This window comes from Artibeus jamaicensis, unplaced genomic scaffold (assembly GCF_021234435.1).
Source record: "Artibeus jamaicensis isolate MK-2021 breed Jamaican fruit bat unplaced genomic scaffold, CSHL_Jam_final contig_525, whole genome shotgun sequence".
Classification (NCBI taxonomy): Eukaryota; Metazoa; Chordata; class Mammalia; order Chiroptera; family Phyllostomidae; genus Artibeus; species Artibeus jamaicensis.
In genome coordinates, this window is record NW_026521874.1 from 14,823,382 (window position 1) to 14,842,141 (window position 18,760).

The following is an 18,760-nucleotide window of genomic DNA, read 5'->3' on the forward strand; positions in this document are numbered from 1 at the left end:
AGAACTGAGACCGAATTTACCAGCCTGCAAGGAGCAGAACTGGCGCTTGAGCCTGGATCTGCCAACTCCGAAGCTCAGTGCCTCATCTAAACAATCAGCCAACTTCCAAAGGCCGACTGAGAAGTCCGAGGAGACCGGGCTTCTGGAAACCTCCCCACGGCCCCGAGCAGCACGTGGCACATCCCGGTGGCACTCACCCCTTCCATGGGCGCGATGAGCAGGTCATACAGAGCACGGAGCGGGGGCCTAGCGAAGGAGCTCTGCCTCCGGGGAAGGGAGGAAGTCCCGTCCTTGGTGGGTGCCGTGGTGCTGCTCACCAAGCTCGTCATGCTCTGGCAGCTCCTGGGGAGAGAAGGGCCAGGAATTGAGCAAGGCCTGGGGCTGGGAGGGGTGGGCAGCAGGGACTCGCCCCTCAGTGCTCCCGTTCCGGGAAAGGCAGGGGGAGGCCACACAGCAGGGCCCCGCCCGCTTCCTCCCGGCTTCGCCCCCTCTCCTCCCTTTCAGGAAATTTGCACAGAACAGTGAGCATGGACAGAAACCGCAGGCGAACCAGCTGCACACGACGGCTTCCATTTCTGTGGAGTCCGTCTGCATAATCAGATGTCCCAAAGTGCTGTTCAGAGGATTTAATTACATCTTTGCGTGGCATGACTGCGCACAGGCAAACGTGAGGACCATTAGAATCAGCAGCAGGCACCAAACTGACGGAGGACAGTGGCCCGAGGCCAATTAATCTTCGCAAGCAGGAGGCACTGACAAGACAAGCAAGACAAGCAGTGTGCTGGCCCCAACCTCGGCCTCAGGTCAGCCACTGGGCAGCCACCTGAGCCCAGCACGGCACGAGGCCCTGAGGCCCCAGCCCCCGCCAAGGGGAGACAGTGGGGACAGCTGACCAGGCAGAGCGGTCGGCTCAAGCCTGGCCGTGGGGCTGTGTTTTACCTTCTAACTCACGTCCCAGTGTTTTCAGGGAACGTTACATTAACACGGACCGTGTTTTCAAGCCCAAGGGCCCCAAGTCTCATACAGGGCAAGAACATTCATTTGCTCATTTAGAAAATGCTTCCTGAGCACCAGCTACCTGCCAGGGACCGGCACAGGCCCCAGGGACCTGCAGAGGACAAATGGCACAGATGTGCAGGGGGGCCAGCAGGAGGAGACACAAGCCCGTTTCCAATGCAAGGACCGGGCTGCCCCCACACAGCTGTCTGCACCTGCCCCACTGCCTGGCCGGCACGACCTCGGGACGGTCTTTGGTGGTGTCCCCTGCACCGGGTGGGCGGCCAGTGGTCTCTCGGCCTTTGGACAGAGACGCGGCGCCGTTCTGGGTTTTCTGCGGAGTGCTCAAGGACAGAGGCCAGCTCTCCCGCCAGCTCCGCTGTTGAGCTTTGGTTAAGTGCCCTGGGCTGCTGACAACTCCTTGGCTGTCACCTGAGAAAGAGAAAGAAGGTGGCTTTCCCCTCTGGGCAAGGCCAGGATCCATGACCATCAGATGAAACCAGGTCTGGCGTCAACCCTCTGGTCCTCCCCCATCCCTCTCCTTGTTCTCGGCAACGTCCCCCTGGACCTAAATCCCAGGGTTGTGAGGAGCCAGGCTGTGAACCCTCTTGGTCCCGCCCCACCCCCACTCACTGTCAGGGAAGAAAGAGCCAAGAGAGGGGGCTGGGTGGGGAGCCGTTCAGTCCACTCTCCATCCCGCTCACTCAGGGAACATGTAATTACAAGCGACTGCGGCTGCGGCCTGTCGTTGCCGTCAGATCAGTGATGCGCAGGGAGACCCGCAGGGCCACTCAGAGGCCTGCTGAGTCCCCCGTCTCACTGCAGAGAGCAATGTTCCCCTGAAGGGGACAGCACCCGGCCGCTCTCCAGGGGGCGTTCGGGCAGGACACCCCATGTCAGCCGTGGCGCCGTGTGCTCCTGTGCACAAGCCCGTGTGTGGGCTTGCGCTCCGGCAGACGGGCCGCAGCCTGGCGAGCCCTCGCTGCCGTTGGGATGGCCCAGCGGGGCAGCAGCAGGACCGCTCAGCGCCCACCCCCTACCCCCCTGCCCCTCTCATTTCACTCCCTAGATGTGTCCGCCTGGACTGTGGGGGCTGGAGTCTGCTGGACCCAGCCGCAGACGTACGGGGAAAGTGCCATGTCCCCAGACAAGGCTGTGGCCACAGGTGACTGCTGGGGTTGCTCCATCAACCCCAAGGCCTAACTAAAAAGCTCCCACTGGAGCAAGACACCCCAGCCCTAGAGCGCCTCCCTCCCCGCACCTTGCTCCAAGCTCCTCTGTGGGTACGAGGAATCCAGTCTGTGCAGGGAACACACCAGGCACTCCTTTCAGCTGACCCAGAGCACACTCACTCCAGAACACTAGAACCACATGCCCAACCCATCTGACGCCCCCGATGACAGGGCTCCCAAGGGCACAGGACCTTAGCTGGGTGCACCCTGGGGGCCTAAGCGGGGGACTCTGCTGGCGGTATGACCTCGAAACATGACGTCTAGAAGCAGCACAGTAAGGAAGTGCCAGAGAAGGGTACCTCTGAAGAGGCAAACGTCTGGGACAGGGAACTGGGGGTGTATGGTGGACAGCCCAGCCGGGCAAGTCGTCTGCCCCCTGGGCCTGGCCTGCTCATCTGCAGCCAGGGGAAATGCAGCCCACCGGGCGGGTGTCAGGACTGGAGCTCATGGCTGCAAAGCGTCCAGAACCCGAGAGGTGGTGGGAGTCTTAGCTGATGGGGGAGTGAGACAGAGGCCTGGGCAGGAGGGCACAGAAGGCCGGGGACTCGAGTGCGAGTGTGGATGGCAGTGGTGGGTTTTTACGAAGCCCAGGCAGTGCCAGAGGCGTCTGCAAGGGCCCGACACCGCTGACCCCTCCCACGTGCCGTGCTGCCTGCGTCGTGTCCAGCGGGCAGGTCCACAGGGGGCCAGGCCGTGGTGCCTGCGCCAAGCCAGGAGGAAAGGGACCTGCTCAGTCGAGGTGGGGGGCACCGAGGCACAGACCTTGACCAGTCGCTGGTCAGGAAGAGCTGAAGGGGGGCTTCCTGGAGAGACCGTCTAATGTGGCACGAGGGGTGAGCGGGAATTACCCTGACTGTGGATGAGGAGGCAGCCACGCCAAACCGAGGGAGCAGCGTGGGGAAAGGCACAGAAGCTGGGGATGGAGACTGGGGGACCCAGGGCAGTCAGTGTGGGAACAAGTGGACAGAGGGTCAGGGCTGCAGGCTGGAGGGGTAACGTGGAGGAGACGAGGCCTGGGGGAGGCCAGCTCACCCCCTTGAGCACCAGGCCAGCCCCCCCCCCCCGGTGGGCAGCCCAGGCTGTCTGAAGCGCGCACCTGGCCTGAGGACTCTCCCACAGCTTTTGAGGGCTATGCAAAGCACCCAGCAGACAGTGACCCCACCCTCACCCCTGGGCAGCTTCTGCTGGAGGCCAGTCAGATGCTGAGGCCCAGGGCCGAGGAGCACAAGCCAGACCAAAGCTGCTGTCTGCCCTGCAAGGGCTTCCCCAGGGCCACCCACTCCGGCATCTGTGCAGTTCTAGGCAGTGCAGCTTCCTTGGCCCTGTGGGCAGTGGGGACAGGGCACCCAGGGCACACAAAGATGGCCATGGAAGCCAAGTGGTCACATTCAAGCCTCAGCAGAATCCCCCTGCCCGTGGCACCTGGCACTGGGCCCCCACCGGGCCCGCCTCTCCACCACGCCCCCGGCTTTCTGCGGCAGTTTGTCCAGCAGGAACCACCGTCTAGTTTCTCCACATGGGCAGCCCCCGTGCCGTCCTCGGTCAGACAGCAGCGGCAGGTGCCGCACCCATTGGAGAGCCCTCCCAGGACCATAGGCTGAGGCCAAGAACTGGGGGGCAGGAAACCAAGGCCAAAAGCAGCTGAGGATCCCTGGACCCCAGAGCCCTCCAGGGGCACAGGTGTGGGGAGGGCATCAGGCTAGGAGCAGAGGCAGGACTCGCCCCTGCACTGGTCGTGGTGGCGGCAGCTGTGCCCTCCCGTCCACCAGCACGAGGCCCCACAGCCGCCCCGGCAGACTGCAGTCAAGGAACCCCCCTCAGGAGTTGCTTCGGTCTCCCCCCCTGCGCTGGCAGTAACCTACCTACCACAGCTCTCGGGCTACATCCACCTAAACGTCTTCCTAGAGATGCCTCAACCACTCAAAACAGCCAAGCAGTCAGCTGCTCGGCCCTGGGCCTGGGAATGTGGCGGTGTAACTGGTGGGGCCCATCCCTTTCCTACTCTTTTCCTCGCTTATTAAAAAAACAAGGGGTTGAGCCCTGGCTGGTGTAGCTCAGTGGATTGAGCACGGGCCTGCGAACCAAAAGATCGCAGTTCGATTCCCCGTCAGGGCACATGCCTGGGTTGCAGGACAGTTCCCAGCAGGGGCCAGTTCCCAGCAGGGGATGCACCAGAAGCAACCATACACTGATATTTCTCTCCTTCTCTCCTTCCCTTCCAAAGATAAATAAATAAAACAAAACAAGGGGTTAACCAAAGTCCTTGTACAGCTCTTCAAGTTTTAAAAAACTAAACATTTACCCCATCGAGGAAGCCACCACACCCTCTGCTGACCGATGGCGCCACCACAGTCCCCCCCCCTCGCCCCAGGGGAGCACGGCGTGTGGGCGTGCCCCCAGGCACCCTGACCGCCCCCGGGAGCTGGCACCACTGCCACAGGCCCTGTGGTCAGGTCTCCAGTCACAGCTGTGTGGCAGTGGGTCCTCTGTGCTCTAAGCCTCTGGCTGGCAGTGGCTGAGAGGCGTGACTGGGACTGTGGGTGACCTGCTCCCTGCTGTCCTTGCTAGCATAGCTGGCTCCTTCCGGGCACTGTCCTGGTGGCCTAGGGCATCCCTGGCTGGCACTGCGGGAGAATGGCCATGGGACTGGGACAGGGACCTCTCAGCCATCACACCGCTTCGATTTCTGGGGGGCCTTCGAGTTCGGCTGACCCCTCTCTGCCTCGGCTCTCTGGAGTCTAAGACGCTTAAGACAGAAGAAGTGTGCTCTCCATTTCCCATACCGGGAGCTCAGATGGGTGGAAACGTTCCCCACCGGGCAGGAGAGTGCGCCCCAGCACTGTGCTCCCCGTTCAGGCACCAGCCAGGCCCCGCACGGCCACAGCACCTTCTGGGGGCCTTGGGGAGCCGGGTTGCTCCTCCTTTACAGTCAAGGAACCGAGGTTCAGAGCGGGCAACAGAATGTACCAGGCCACGGTCAGGCCTCCCACCCGGTGGGGTGGGGCTCTCACTGTGCCTTCCCAGCCTTTGGGGCACACGAGCAGCCTGTAAGCCTGGGCTCGGCGCCGACCCGCCCTGCCGGCGGCTGGTCTGTAAGGGTGGAGCGGACAGCAGGCACTTGTGCCACTGGCAGCAGCGCGTGGAGGAGGGCAGCCGCACCACCGCGCCTCTCCAGCAGGTGGCACTAGCTCACTTTCCTCCAGGCCGGTCCATTTACTGCCGGGACCCTGTCTGGCTAATTGACAGCCTAGCCCTCAGCATTTTCTCACACCACATTGTCTTTATGAGGTCACTCCTCAGATGATGTTTATTAACCTACTCCTGGAGAAATACTCGTTTGCTCCACTGCACGGCCATCTGTGTGGTGATGGGAAAAGGAGAGGGAAGCTGGCAGGAGAAGGGGAAGGCGCCTGGTCCCCGCTCGTGGGAATGCGGAGCGAGATGATAAGTGAAGTGCTACCGAGGAGGGCAGAGCGTCGGGGTGTAGTCCGCGTCTCGGGAAGGATGACGAACACCAGGCGGCCTGGGGAGCACTCACTGCTCATGAATCTCCTTCCAGGGACGAAGAGCTCTATTTCCAGGGCAGGAAGATTTACAGCTGGGCTGGGCCCGCGGAAGGCCCGGTGTGCCGGCCTCACGCGCAGTCACGCGGGCGGACGCAGCCCACATGTAGCCACCTCGGGGACTGGCCTGCCTGTCAGGTGGGAACGAGCTCAGTGGAGGGGACGCAGCGGGGACCTGTGGGGTGCGTGTGGGAAGTCTCAGTCAGCACTGCGGAGCTGTGGCTCCCTTGGGGCTCTGTTCAGGAGGGGGACCAGCCGCTGTGCAGAGCGGCGGGTTCGAGCCCCTGCCTCGGCGCGCGCACGCACACACACGCCAAGTCAGAGACCTCAATGAGCAGGAGGAACCGGGAGCAGGGGCTCGACGTCCCCTTAGGTGAGACTAACAAAGGGGGTCCCCAGTCCGTGGTCTCCAGGGACATGCAGAGACATCTGGCCCCGAGAGTCTCCCCCACCTGTCTCTGTGGTCTGGAGGGAGGAACCAGCAGCCGGGGCACAGTCGGGAAGGATCTGGAGGCAGCAGAGCTTTTGGACAGGCTGGCTGTGGCTTCCCCTTCACACGCCTCAGCCTGGGAGCAGGCAGCGCTGCGCGGGGCAGACTCGGGCAGACCACGGACAAACACGACCCCGGACACGGGGGAGCCGCAGGTGGGAGAGTCCAGGCCGCCGTGGAGCGCCTTCTCCTTTCCCAGCCCCCCCACGTCCTGTCCTCCTGGTCTCAGTTCCCGTCTGACGGTCAGGACCCGGGCTGTGGAATGAGCCGATCCAGGGACACTCACCTCCGGGCACACTGGGCCACAGCATCTTTCGGACTGCCATTCGGGATGGGACAAAAGGGAACACATCCACACAGGCGTCTTCTGTGTGGGCCAGGTCTAGGCTGGGACATGCATACAAAATGAAGCATCTCACCTGAGGCCGTGATGGCAGGGGCAGGGTCCTGCTCTTCAGACGGCCAGGCAGCAGGAAGCTGGCAGCCTGGGGCCTAGAGCTGCTGGGGACTGATCAGTGTTTCTCTTTCACTTTGATGTTTCTCTCCCTCCCTTCCCCCCTCTCTAAAAATAAATAAATAAAATCTAAGAGAGAGAGAGAGAAAAGGACTGATGCCATTCGGTGGCTCTCCCCTGTGAACGTCCTCACACAAGGGCCGTCCCCTCTGGGGGGGACGAAGGCTATCAGGTGATGCGTTTTAAGCCCTTACGCTATAAGCTGTGGGCGCCTTCTCCCCGCTCCCCTCCATAACCACCCAGTGCCTGTTCACTGGGTCTGCTCCCTTCGCAGGAGAAGGGCTTGAGGCTGGGCGGGCTCCGGCAGGGCCCCTCTCAAGATGCGGGATGAGTCCCCGGATGAGAGAGTGATCCAAACTCCATCTGGAGAGATGGATGAGATGATGAGCAGCCGCCTGCCGGCCAGGCGGGTGGTAAGGTGAACAGTATAGGTACAGGGCTCTCAGCCAGGGAATAGGGGTGGGGGGTGGGGGAAGCCCAGCTCTGTGCCCAGGACCATGACCTCCACTGAGCCCCTCCGACATCTAAGCATCCTCCTGGGGTCACACTGCATGGCGACTTCTGGAGGAGAGTAAGCCTCCAGGAAGAGACGTGGCAACGGTAATGGGCAGAGGGATGGAGACCAGAAAGGTTACAGGGTTCACCTGATAGGTCCTCACGTAAACTGCGTCTGGGGCGTGAGGTCACGGGGACAGAGGTGGCACAGTGGCTGTGGGGTGCAGGGGAGGGCGCTGCTTCAGCTCCACTCTGCCCTCCGCAGGAGAACCTGGGGACCACCGTTAGCGTGCAGACTGAGTGTACGTCAGGGACGGTGGCCGCGCCGCCCCCTCCGCTTCGGCTGCTGGGAAACCCCAGGGGCCGACCTGTGCCTGTCTCTTGCAGTGGGAACAGCACGTGGTCTGTATACAAACTCCACTCCCTCTCCTCTACCTTCATTTCCTTGATTTTCTCCTCCATTTTTTTTCATATGATCTGGTGGCATTTTTATGTTTTGGTAAACTGTCAAGTTCTGGAGCAAGAAAGTGAACAAATAAACAAGTGGTAAAGAAAACATCATTTATAAATTAAATTTGCCTTAAGAAATATTGGCAGGCTTGATACATAGAGGCAACCCGTGGAGAATCCTGCTGCACTGAGAACAAGCTTGTCAGCACCTGACGGGTGTGATTTTAAAGTGGCTTCTGACACACTTCTCCCTGTCACGCCTCACCCCATCTGCATCTGTGCTGCCTGCAGAGAAGCCCAGCGGGGGGCGGGGGGCAAGGAAAGCAGGGTGCTGCCACACGAGGGGTCCAAGGGGTCCGTTAGCCTGGTGGGTGGCTCACGGCAGCACATGGGGACAGGCGGGGCCCCCAGAGGAGGGCAGGGGCTCTTGCCGAAGGCCCAGTGACCGGACACACCTACGCAGCTGCTCTGGGCAGGGAAGGCTCCTGCCCAGAATCACCACCAGGAGGGCTGGCCCCAGTCGGGGTTGGAGAGAACACTCAGCCGTCTCGGTGAGGCCAGCAGGAGAGCGGACAGAATCTTGGCCCATAGCCTTGGGGCCACCAGCAGAGAGCAGAGGACAGGGCTGGCAGGACACCAGCCACAAGTGAGTGCGGAACCTCGGCACTCGCCAGAGCTGTGGGTGTAACTGATATCCAATCAGACCGTCCGCTGCGTTTATCCCAAGGCTTTCTGGTGTCTAGCGGCCAGAGAGAGGTTGTGAGGGGAGGATCATCAAGCTATTCAATCAGGTTTTGGAGTAAAACTTTGATTCAAAAAGTGGTTGATTCACCCACTCCCATGCCACAGAAACCTCAGACCTAAGTGGGGAGAGAAAGAAACCACTCGCTGCACAGCAGGGCCTGTCTGTCCATCATTCCAGTCAGCGCGTCCTCATAGCAACTCTATCCACAAGCACCTTTATCCCTGTCGTCCGATGAAACGATAAGTGGCTCAAGGTCACCCACTAATAAAAGGCACAGCCAGCTTTCAAGTCCAGGTCTGTCTGGCCCCAGAGCCAAGGTCTCTTCCCTCTCTGTGCCTCCCCGGAGAGAAGCGCCGAGACCCGCGGGCAGCAGACACACACACAGAACCACGTCTGCACGGCCCTCCCCGCCTGCAGCGGGCTTTGGTGGCACGGCCGTGGCTGCCTCAGGGTGGACTGGAGGGAGGCCTGATGCAGACACATCCGTGCAGACACACACACACACGGGGTGAACGGGAGAGGGGCACGGGCTCGCACGGGTTCCAGCTTACTGGCTAGGCTGACCCTGGGGGACAGAGCTTGATCTCTCCCCAGTCACTGCCCTTCCCCGGGCCCTTAGGAATCCTGGGCAGAGCGGTCCTCCCACCCTCCCGTGCAGTACACGCCACACCCCTCCCACCTCCACAGCAGGCCAGGCTTTTGCTCACGGATTTTGGAGAACAGGTAGGCACTGGGGGCACCTCTCCCTCCCCACCGTTAGGGCTTGACTTCAGAGTTGAGGGCAGATGGGGGGGGAGGGCAAGCACTATTGTTATGCCTCCGCGTGTCCCCCTGGCTCCTGAGACCCCTTCAGGGGCTTCCCCAAGTGTCCCCCACCCCCACCAAGGGCAGCCAGCTCTGGCTGTCTGTCCCCCACTCCAGCCACTGGCCACATACCCCACCTGTCTCATTGCTGAGGTCCTCTTCACAGCAGGCAGCCTCCCGGGTGGGGAGAACCAGTGGCCGGAGTTGGGGCACCAGTGTGCCCTGCCCACTGGGAAAGGCGCATCTGCACCACATGGGACTCGGGCATGCAGACCACGCCACGGTGGGCCGACTCTTGCAAGGCCTCTTTCTTTAATCTCTTCTCTCCCTGTACCGGTCACAGGAGGCTGGCTGCATGAGAGGGTGATGCCTCTTCTTTCAGGACCCCCAATCTTTGTGATTGATTCTCTTGGAGGACCCCCACCTAGGCCAAGGAATCCCCATGGCAAGTTCCCCAACGCAGGCTTCTTTTAGGGAATGGGGCATGTGGCCCAGGTGCTACCTGGAGGTTGCAGAGGCCGGAAGGAGGGCTCTGGCCTGCTCGTGGCATTCTCTCAGAATGGGGGGACTCAGCACTTCTTCATCCTCTGCTGCAGCTCTAGCAGCTTATCTCTGGGCAGCAGGGGAGCCGCTGTCCACGCTGCTTCATCCCTACAGCCAGAGGTGGGAAGCACAGACCTAGGGTGCCTGTCGCACCTTGGTGGCAACAGGAGTCAGAACACTGCTCTGGGACACTGGTCCTAATGATCTGCTAAATGCCCCCAGGCTCTCTCTCTCTCTCTCTCACACACACACACACGCCCTCCAGCCCTCAGCATTACTTCCAAAGCGTTCTGCAGGGACAAGAGGCAAAGGCCTTCCTAAGGGCTGCTGCTCTGCCCCACGGGGTCCACCTGGGCCAGGGTGCTAAACGAAAGAAGAATCCTTGTTTTTTCTCACCAATGGGACCTGCCTTGGGCTCAGCACCCAGATGTATTTTCTGCCTGAGTGCACAGGCCAGGAGATGACCATAGATGCTGAGATGAGAAAGCGGAGGCAGAACATGACCGCGTCCTGCCGTGGTGGAAGAGAGACCTCTAAAGTCAAGGCTCCCTTCAGTCACATCAGCTGTGGCAGCCTTCTCGCCATGCAGTCCAGCCAACCACCCGGAACGAAAGGGCCAAGGAACCCACGAATCTCCCAGATGGAGAGCCAGTGCCGCCCCAGCGTGTGCTTCCCCCTCGACTCTGCGGCCTCCAAGCGACGAGCACTCTGCCCGCCACAGCCCGCACCAGGAATCTAAGAAAAGCCACTACGTGGCTGTCCGTGCCTCAGAGCAGAGATGCCTGACATGGAAGGGGCAGGGAGGGAGGCCTGGGGCCCCACGCACGCAGGGGAGCGCACGTGGCTGGCATCCAGGTGGGAAGGTGCAGGCAGGCAGGACAGCTGGGAGGCACGACCTGGAAGCCAGCTCTGGCACCCGCTCCTGGGCAGGTCTCCACCCCTGCCAGCCCGAATGTGCCCCTCAGCTGTGAGACGCAGGCTGCACTGGAAATTCAGAAGGAGCCCCCTCAGCCATTCCAACAGACAAGGATGACTCTGACTGTGGTGCCCCAGTAGCTCTGCTCCCCTTGGACGGCAGCCAGAGCCCCCCCCCCTTCCTGGGTTTGTCAGAAGGCGTCACAGAGCACGGGGCATGGCGGCCTGTCTGAGCCTCACTGCTCACTGCGTTAAAGCTGAAGAGCTCGGCCGTTCCTCTCAACAACCTGCCCTCAGGAAGCTCCAGACAGTCAGGACTGGAAGGGTCTGCAGAGACCACTTCCAACCCTTCTCTGTCCCGAGACCCCAACTGTGTGAGGCCTGCTGGGTGCAAAGCAGATGGAGGGTGAGGCCCAGGCTCCAGCGCTGTGGCCTGGCTGCTCCCCACCCAGCCTCGGCTGGCCCCGTTCTCAGCCTGGCCACGGGGCACCGCTCACATTGTTTAAATGAACCGATAAATTAATCCAAAGCATTGGGCTCACAGGACCTACCTCAGCACTGCCCAAAAGGACAAGTATTCTCCCCGAAGAAGCAGCGGCGTGATCTGAAGTTCACGGCACCTCCTGTCCAGGGATGAAAGCTGGGACCAGGCGCACCCAGTCTGACCCTTGCCTACCGAGGCACCCGAGGCCCAGAGGAGGGCTCCTGACTGCTGGCACACCTGTGATCAGGTAGGCCACACACATCTGAGGGCCTGCCTCTGGGACTCACTCACATGAAGGTCATGCAGTGGGGCAGGCAGAGGAAGGGCAGGTGAGGCCACAACCCAAGGTGGCCGACACCTGCTGCACGAGTACACACAAATTTCATCCTCCCAAGTTCATCCACCCACGTTCTCCTAAGTATTCAAATTTAGCCTTGTCCTTCCCAGTACAAAGCCCCATGTGTGCAATGCCGTCCATGCATTCGGAAGCTGGTCCAAGTGTTACTCAGACACTCCTTTAACTTCCACGTTAATGGAACACTGCAAAGGAGGTTTCTCACCTGCCCAGTGTCCCACAGCCGGCATCCAGCAAGGCCCGAACCCGAGCCCTGAGCCCTCCCCACTCAGGTTTACTCCACAGACCCCACCATCTGGCAGAGTGGAGAAGCTGGCCCAGGAGAATGTGAGCCCAGGCCCACTCCCTTGCCTCCTTCCGCCTGACTGTGTCCCTGACACACACCTGTTACAGGAGTAGGAAAGAAGGAGGGACTGGGCGTGAGCCAGCCTGAAGTTCTGGGCTCCTTTCGACGAAGCTCCCAGTTCCTACACCCCTGGCCCCCGGCCCCCATCCCATTCCACTCGCCCCTGGGAGAGGACGCACACGTTCGTCACCCTGACGGCACAATAATGAGAGGCAGCCGGGCCTGGAGCAGGAACAGCCGGGCGGCCAGGCAGAGGCTGCCTCCACCCAGAGCACCACGGCGTCCCTCCCGTGTTCCGGGCTCGGCCTGCTGCTCCAACATCAGGCCCTTGGGATGTGGCAGGGACCTGAGCGAGTCCCAGGTGTCTTTCTGGAAAGTCTACCCAAATATAACTCCCAGGTTGTTGACAGCAGGACAGGTGCCCCTCAACCCAACTGGCTGCCCCTGTAAACATCAGCTCCTCTCAAACCACTAAGACCTTTTCAGTCAAGTAACGGAGATGGGGCCTCGAGGGCAGACAGGGGGGTCTGGGCCTGGACAAGTGCTCCTTCCAGCAACACTGGCGCCCCAACTCTCTCCGGCTGCCCTCAGCTAGGAACAGGAGGGTCAGCGCTGGCACCCAAGCCCAGGAGTCACCCACACAAGCTGACAAAGAAGTATGTGACACTACCCTGTCCGGCTTCCACCTGGTATTTAGGGAGTCAGACCCACTGCTCTGTGAAGAAGCGGCAACTGCCTCCCATCACAGCCAAGCGCAGGCGGTCACATCGAACCTGCACTGATTTCTCACTTGACTCGACGCTGTGACGTCGAGGCCCTGAGGAACATGGGGTTGTGGCAGCCTCACGCTCACTTCTGCACACGCCTGCACAGGGCAGAGGCCCCGCCAGCTGGGAGGAGCAGCAGCCTAAAGCACGTTCCCTGCTTGCAGGGCCCCTTGCTGCGCAGGGACCCTCGCCCCGCCGGGACCAGGAGAGGGAGCCCGCACTCGCCTGTTGAAGAGGTTGTTACGCCGCACCATCCGGAGGAAGCCGGTGGGGTCAGTCACCGAGCTGAGTTTGCTGTTCACCTCTTCGCAGTGCTGGTCCATGATGTCGCCGGCCTCGCTCCCCGTCTCGCTGCCGGCACAGGCCCTGTGGGAGAGGCGCAGAGGACACCCATCAGAGAGAGGCAGCGCCAGTGCGGGGGTCCGCCGCTTGGTCCTGTGCCACTCCTCTGCCCAGCGGACCCCTGGCACCGAGTGCCCCCTGCAACCGGCTCATCCCGTGTCCTCCCTGCTGTCTCCATGGCCTCCCTCCCTCTGTCGTCCAGTGCTTCATGAGATGTACTCCAGTTGCTTGTCCCTGGGCTGTCACCCCAATGGGGCTGGAAACTCTCTACAGCAGGGGTCCCCAACCTCTGGGCCATGGACCAGTTAGTGGTCTGGTCCTGTTGGGGACCCAGCTCCACAGCAGGGAGTGAGCTTGAATGTAATGCATTGAATCATCCCTTTAACCATCCCCCCTCCACCCTGGTCCATGGAAGAACTGTCTTCCATGAAACAGCCCCTGGTGCCAACAAGGCTGGGGCCCGCTGCTCTACAGCAGGGAGCTGTGCCAGAGCCAGCACTCACTCCCTGCGTCTACATGTGCCGGACACGTTCTGGGTGCCCGATGACTGTTTGGGAAGGAGCTTGTGGTGGGGTGGCAGAGCGCTCTTCTGGGGGTAGAACTCAGGCAGTCCTCAAAGCCCAAATTCCAGCCCATCTCGCTCCAGAAATAGTGTGTAGGTGCCTCTTAGGCGCCAGGCCCCACGTTAGGCCTGGGAATACGCAGCCTGAAAAGGCATGTTCCAGATGAAGAGACACCACTGGCTGCCACGTCGGGCAGAGCAGCCCTGTCTGACATGTGGGCTTGAGAAATGCTGCTGATTGGAGCCCACCTCCCGGGCTCGACACTGGGATGTTACATTATTTGAATTAATAAATTCACATTTCCCCTATGACAAAATGCAATAGAACACCTCACAATGGGTTTTAAATAAACAGAAATGCCCAGGAGTGCCCTGATTCATCAGTATTATTAAAATGACAAAAGGCTTATTAAACGGAAAAACTGTGCATTACGAACCTATGATACCAAGACGGATGCCACAGGAGCACGTGCTGGGGGGGCACTGCCACCTGCGGCCGCCCCCTCCCGGGCCCCTCCGTGCACGCAGCCTGCTGGGGTCAGCAAAGGCACAGCCCGGTGTAGAGCCGCCCTCCTTCGGCGCAATGACTCCATCCAGAGGTCGTGGAGACCAGGAAGCGTCTGACCCACAGATAACTCTCAGCCAGCACGACCACTTTGTTTGAAGCTCCTCGCTGACCTGGGACGCAGTGGAAGAGTGGGGAGCACCAGACACTGGAGGCAGAGGACAGACAGATGTGCAAGCACCACACACTGGGCAAGTGGGATCTGGAAAGGAGTGGGCCTTCTGTTGCCCCGAGGGAAGAGGTTCTCACACCAAGATTTAGGTGTAAGCCCTGGCTGCTGTAGCTCAGCGGACTGAGTGCAGGCTGCAAGCCAAAGGGTCGCCGGTTCAATTCCTACTTGGGGCGTGTGCCTGAGTTGCAGACCACATCCCTAGTGGGGGCCATGTGAGAGGCAACCACACATCAATGTTTCTCTCCCTCCCTTTCTCTCTCTGTTCCCCTCTCCCTAAAAATTAATAAATAAAATCTTTTAAAAAAGATTTAGGTTTAAAGTGGACATGGTCTGCTTCTGACAGCCAGGCTGGTGGGCCTGTGACATCAGGATGCCATGGCAGAGAAGGGTACTGGGTCATTGTGGGTCACTATGGAGTCTAATGAGACACAACATGTGAAGCTGCCTAGTAAAGCTGAATATTCTACGTGAACATCAACCCTGGTGTGATGGTGCTTTTGTTGTTGCTGTCCGTTTCCCTGTCAGTGCACCGAGGAACACGAAGTGCCCTCCCCGGCGTGGGTGGGCCTCACCCAACCTATGAGGGCCTGAGCGGCACAAAAAGGCGCAGCAGGGGAGAAGCCCCTCTCTGCCTAACTGTCCAGGAGCTGGGACATCAGACTTGGGCTCGAACTGGAGCCTATGTCACCAGCTCTCCTGGGGCCCCAGCTCACCAACTGCAACCTTGAGACCTCAGTGTCCGTGAGCATGTGAGCCAGCTCCTTACAATAAACCCCGTGTGTGCCTGTGTGCATGTGTGCACGTGCCTGTGTGCATGTGTGCACGTGCCTGTGTGCATGTGTGCACGCTGTTGGTTCTGTTCCTCAGTGACAAGGTACCAGGGTCCCAACCCAGCCGTATCCTTGTAAAGACTTGGTCACTACCAAGGTTCCCAGAGCCCAGCAGGATGTCACTGCGGAGCCGCGCTGATGGCCGGCAAAGGCGCGCTTTCCTTCTGGCATCATGTGGGAACGACCCTTCCAACCCAGGAAAGCATCTGGCATGCTTGCACGCAGTAGGTCTGCCGTAAGGAATTCCTGAATGAATGAATGACCTTGTGATGTGCAAAGTATTTGTACACTAACTTCATTTTCTCTCACAAGCCTGCATGGCAGCTCTTATCATCCCCGTCTTATTTCTGACGAGACTGGGGTGCGGAGAAACCAAGGAACTAGGCGGAGGACACGCAGAGGGACAGCCAGGGCCAAGCCCGGCTCAGGTCTGGCACTGACTTCCCCGCCCCTCCCACTTTAAGGCTCTAAGCTTCTCAAACAGTCCATCTCTCTCTCTGCTGAGGTGTGTCTCAGGGAGGAGGGAGGAGGAGTACACGAAGAGAAACCAAGACACTTGGGAGCACCTGGACAAACTGCCAGGGCTTCCACCGGCTGGAGCGCGGGGAAGGAGGTTTCGCTCCTCTCATCACTCCACGGGCGTAGGCTGAACAGCCGAGCAGCTGGAGGCTGGAAATGCTCCCTGGGGAGCTGAGGGCCCTTCACAGAGACCCTGGTAAATATCGCTCAACGAGCTCCTCTGTCCAGGGACACATTTATCATCTGAATGTGACTGCCTGCTTGGAGCTGAGGAGTCTGCTTGTCATTCAGGGCTTTGCAACGGGGAGAAGAACCGTCTGGACTGGCACTGGCCTCCGTTGTCTTGCAGTCCCACTCTCTCTGTCTGCCTCAGACTGAGCCCTCCGAACCTGGAGCCTAATGGGGTTGCTTCCTGCTTTCTGACCCTTCAAAGTGTTAACATGCAGGAGAAAAACAAACAGGCAATGCCATGATAGAGGAATCTCCCTTCTACCAAACACCTCATCAACAGAGCACAGCACACAGCAGGGGTCCCAAGGGTGCCCCACCTCCTTCCTCGGAGAGACTGTCTAGAGATGGCGTGTCACCTGGTCTGATGGCCGCAGGCCCTGATTCCACTCACTTCCATTCAACGACTGCTGAGTGGGGCCGATGTGGAAGGACAGAGGCCAAGCAGAGGAGAGCCGCGTTACGCCTGCCTTTGAGGCGCTCACTACCTGGTACGACTAGTGAGCACGGGCGAAGGTGGACTGAAGCAGCACAGGGAGGGCAGACAAGCTTCCCTGGGATGAGCTGCATCTGAGCAGCATTTCGAAGGGTACAACTTTGACAGGTGAATGGGGGCGGTGGGTGCTCCCAGGCAGACAGAATGGTATGAGCAAAGTTGTGGAGGTAAGACAATGTGGGGGCTATTGGGGGCCAAGAGAATAGCCAAGTTGAGCTGGAGCAAAGGGTAAGAGTGGGAAAGAAAGTGGAAATGATGGTGGAGGGAGGGCCTTGAATTTGGAAGGCAGTTGAGAGCTGTCAGTCCAGGCCCCTGAAGAGGGAGGCGGCAGGCTCAGGACTGCTCTCTGGGAGATAGTCAGTCAACTGGACCAGAGTAGAGAACGCCAGTTAAACAGGATGGGGGAGAAGGGTTAGGCAGTTATCACCGGCACCGGCTCAGAAGCAGACCTGAGGGCCCAGGGTCAATCTCAGTAAAACCTAACTGGCCCCTCACACCTACAGGAAGTCCCTGTCTCAGGAGTTACTGTCGTGTTAATACAGTAACCTGCTAAGGTCTCTCTCATATGCCAGGTGACCTTGACTCAGACCTGGACAGAGGCTCCCTCTTCTGCCCTGAGTGCCCATCCCCTGTCTGCAAAGAGACAAGCCTGGCTCTCACCCCGCCTTCCTAATTCCTCACCACTATTTGGTCTCTGCTGTCACCAGCAATGATTCTGGCTTGTCCTGTGGGTGGGCCAGCTCTCCCACCAGTCTGAGACCAAGAAAGGGGGAACTGGCAGGAGAAATGTCACCCCCAGAAGGACTTACCTGCCTGGGAGACTCTCGGAAGGGAGACGGTAAAAGACAACTAGCAGGTGAAACACAACAGATGGGCAACTGGTGGCAAACAGAGAAAGCAAAAGTGGAAATGGGGCTGAGGTAGAAGAGGAAGGTTCAGTCTGGACCAGCTGAATGTGCAGACAGGATGCAGAGTTGGAAATGCCAAGTGTGCAGATGCTGATGCGATCATCCAGGCCCTCGTCCTTCCAGGAGGCCTGGAGATCGTCAGAAGTCCAGGTCGGACGCTCAGGAGAAAAGTCAGGACCAGCTGCGTGATGTCTCATTCATTTGGTTCACTCAAAAAATGCTGCTAAATGTTTTTATAAATATCCTGATACACCAGGTTCTGATTGTAGGAAAAATGGAGTAAGCACAGTCCACCCCATCTTTCCCAGTGAAGACAACCATCAACCCTGGATGGGCTGCATGGAGCCGCTATTTGAGGAGTGTGAAAAGTGGAAAACCTGCAAACTAGGAGTAGAAAAGACCTTCATCAGCCTGATAAAGAGCAGCTGTAACAAGTCTACAGCTGACATCATATGTAAACAAGGTAAGTATGTCAGCTCCCATCATTCATATCGAACACAGTACTGGAAGATTAAGCCAGTGCAAAAAGACAAAAGAAAATACAGGCATGCAGACGGGAAAGGAGAAGAACAAACTCTGCTCACAGAAGACGGGACTGTCTACGTAGAAAAGCTGAGGAACATGCAAAAAGACCCCCAGGACCAGTCAGTGAGTTTCACAGGGTCGCAGGATGCAGGACCAGCACACAAAAGTCAAGGTTTCTATGTACTAGCAAAAAACAATTGCAAACTGAAGTTTTAAAAATGATCCCACCTGTAATAGCTCCAAAAATAAGATACTTAGGTATAAATCTAACAGAACATGTACAGCCTCTGTTTGCTCAAAACTACAAAATGCTGACCCCCCCCCAAAATATGTAAAAATATGAAGAGACATACATGATCATGGATTTTAAGACTCAACAAAGACAACATCTTTCCCAAAATGATTTATAAGTTTACCATAATTTTTGTAGCTATAGAGAAGGTGAGTCTATAATTTATATGAAAATGCAAATAAACTAGACAAGGTAAAATGATTTTGAAGAAGTAGAATGGAGCTGGAGGAGTGACGCTGCCAGGTTTTAAGACTTACCGTGTGTCTACACTTTTACTAAGTCTACACTTTTACTAACGTGGCATGTAGTGTAATGAACATATAGACATGTACAGCAATGGAACTGAATGAAGTACAAAAATAATCGCGCCTGAGAATGGCCAATTAACTTCTGACAATGGTGCAAAGGCAATTTAATACAGAAAGGATAGTCTTTTCAATAAATAGCTTGGGAGTAAATGAGTGGACCAAAACACTGGTACATTTACATTATGGAATACTATACAGCAGAAAGAAAGAAGGGGCTCTTACCCTTTGTGACAGCATGGATGGAACTGGAGAGCACTATACTGAGTGAAATGAGCCAGGTGGTGAGGGACAGATACCATATGATCTCACCTGTA

At 58.5% G+C, this 18,760-nt stretch overlaps 1 protein-coding gene across 3 annotated transcripts in view; it reads right to left on the reverse strand.

Annotated features, from left to right (window-relative positions):
• TTC28 (tetratricopeptide repeat domain 28) overlaps positions 1 to 18,760 on the reverse strand; it is a 576,581-nt gene that overhangs the window by 29,686 nt on the left and 528,135 nt on the right. For all 3 annotated transcript variants that reach the window (XM_053669950.1, XM_037153288.2, XM_053669951.1), the window contains 2 exons: positions 12,925 to 13,065; positions 198 to 342 (listed from right to left, as the gene is read on the reverse strand). In XM_053669950.1, coding sequence (XP_053525925.1) covers positions 198 to 342; positions 12,925 to 13,065 — 286 coding nt within the window. The remainder of the gene's footprint in view (positions 1 to 197; positions 343 to 12,924; positions 13,066 to 18,760) is intronic.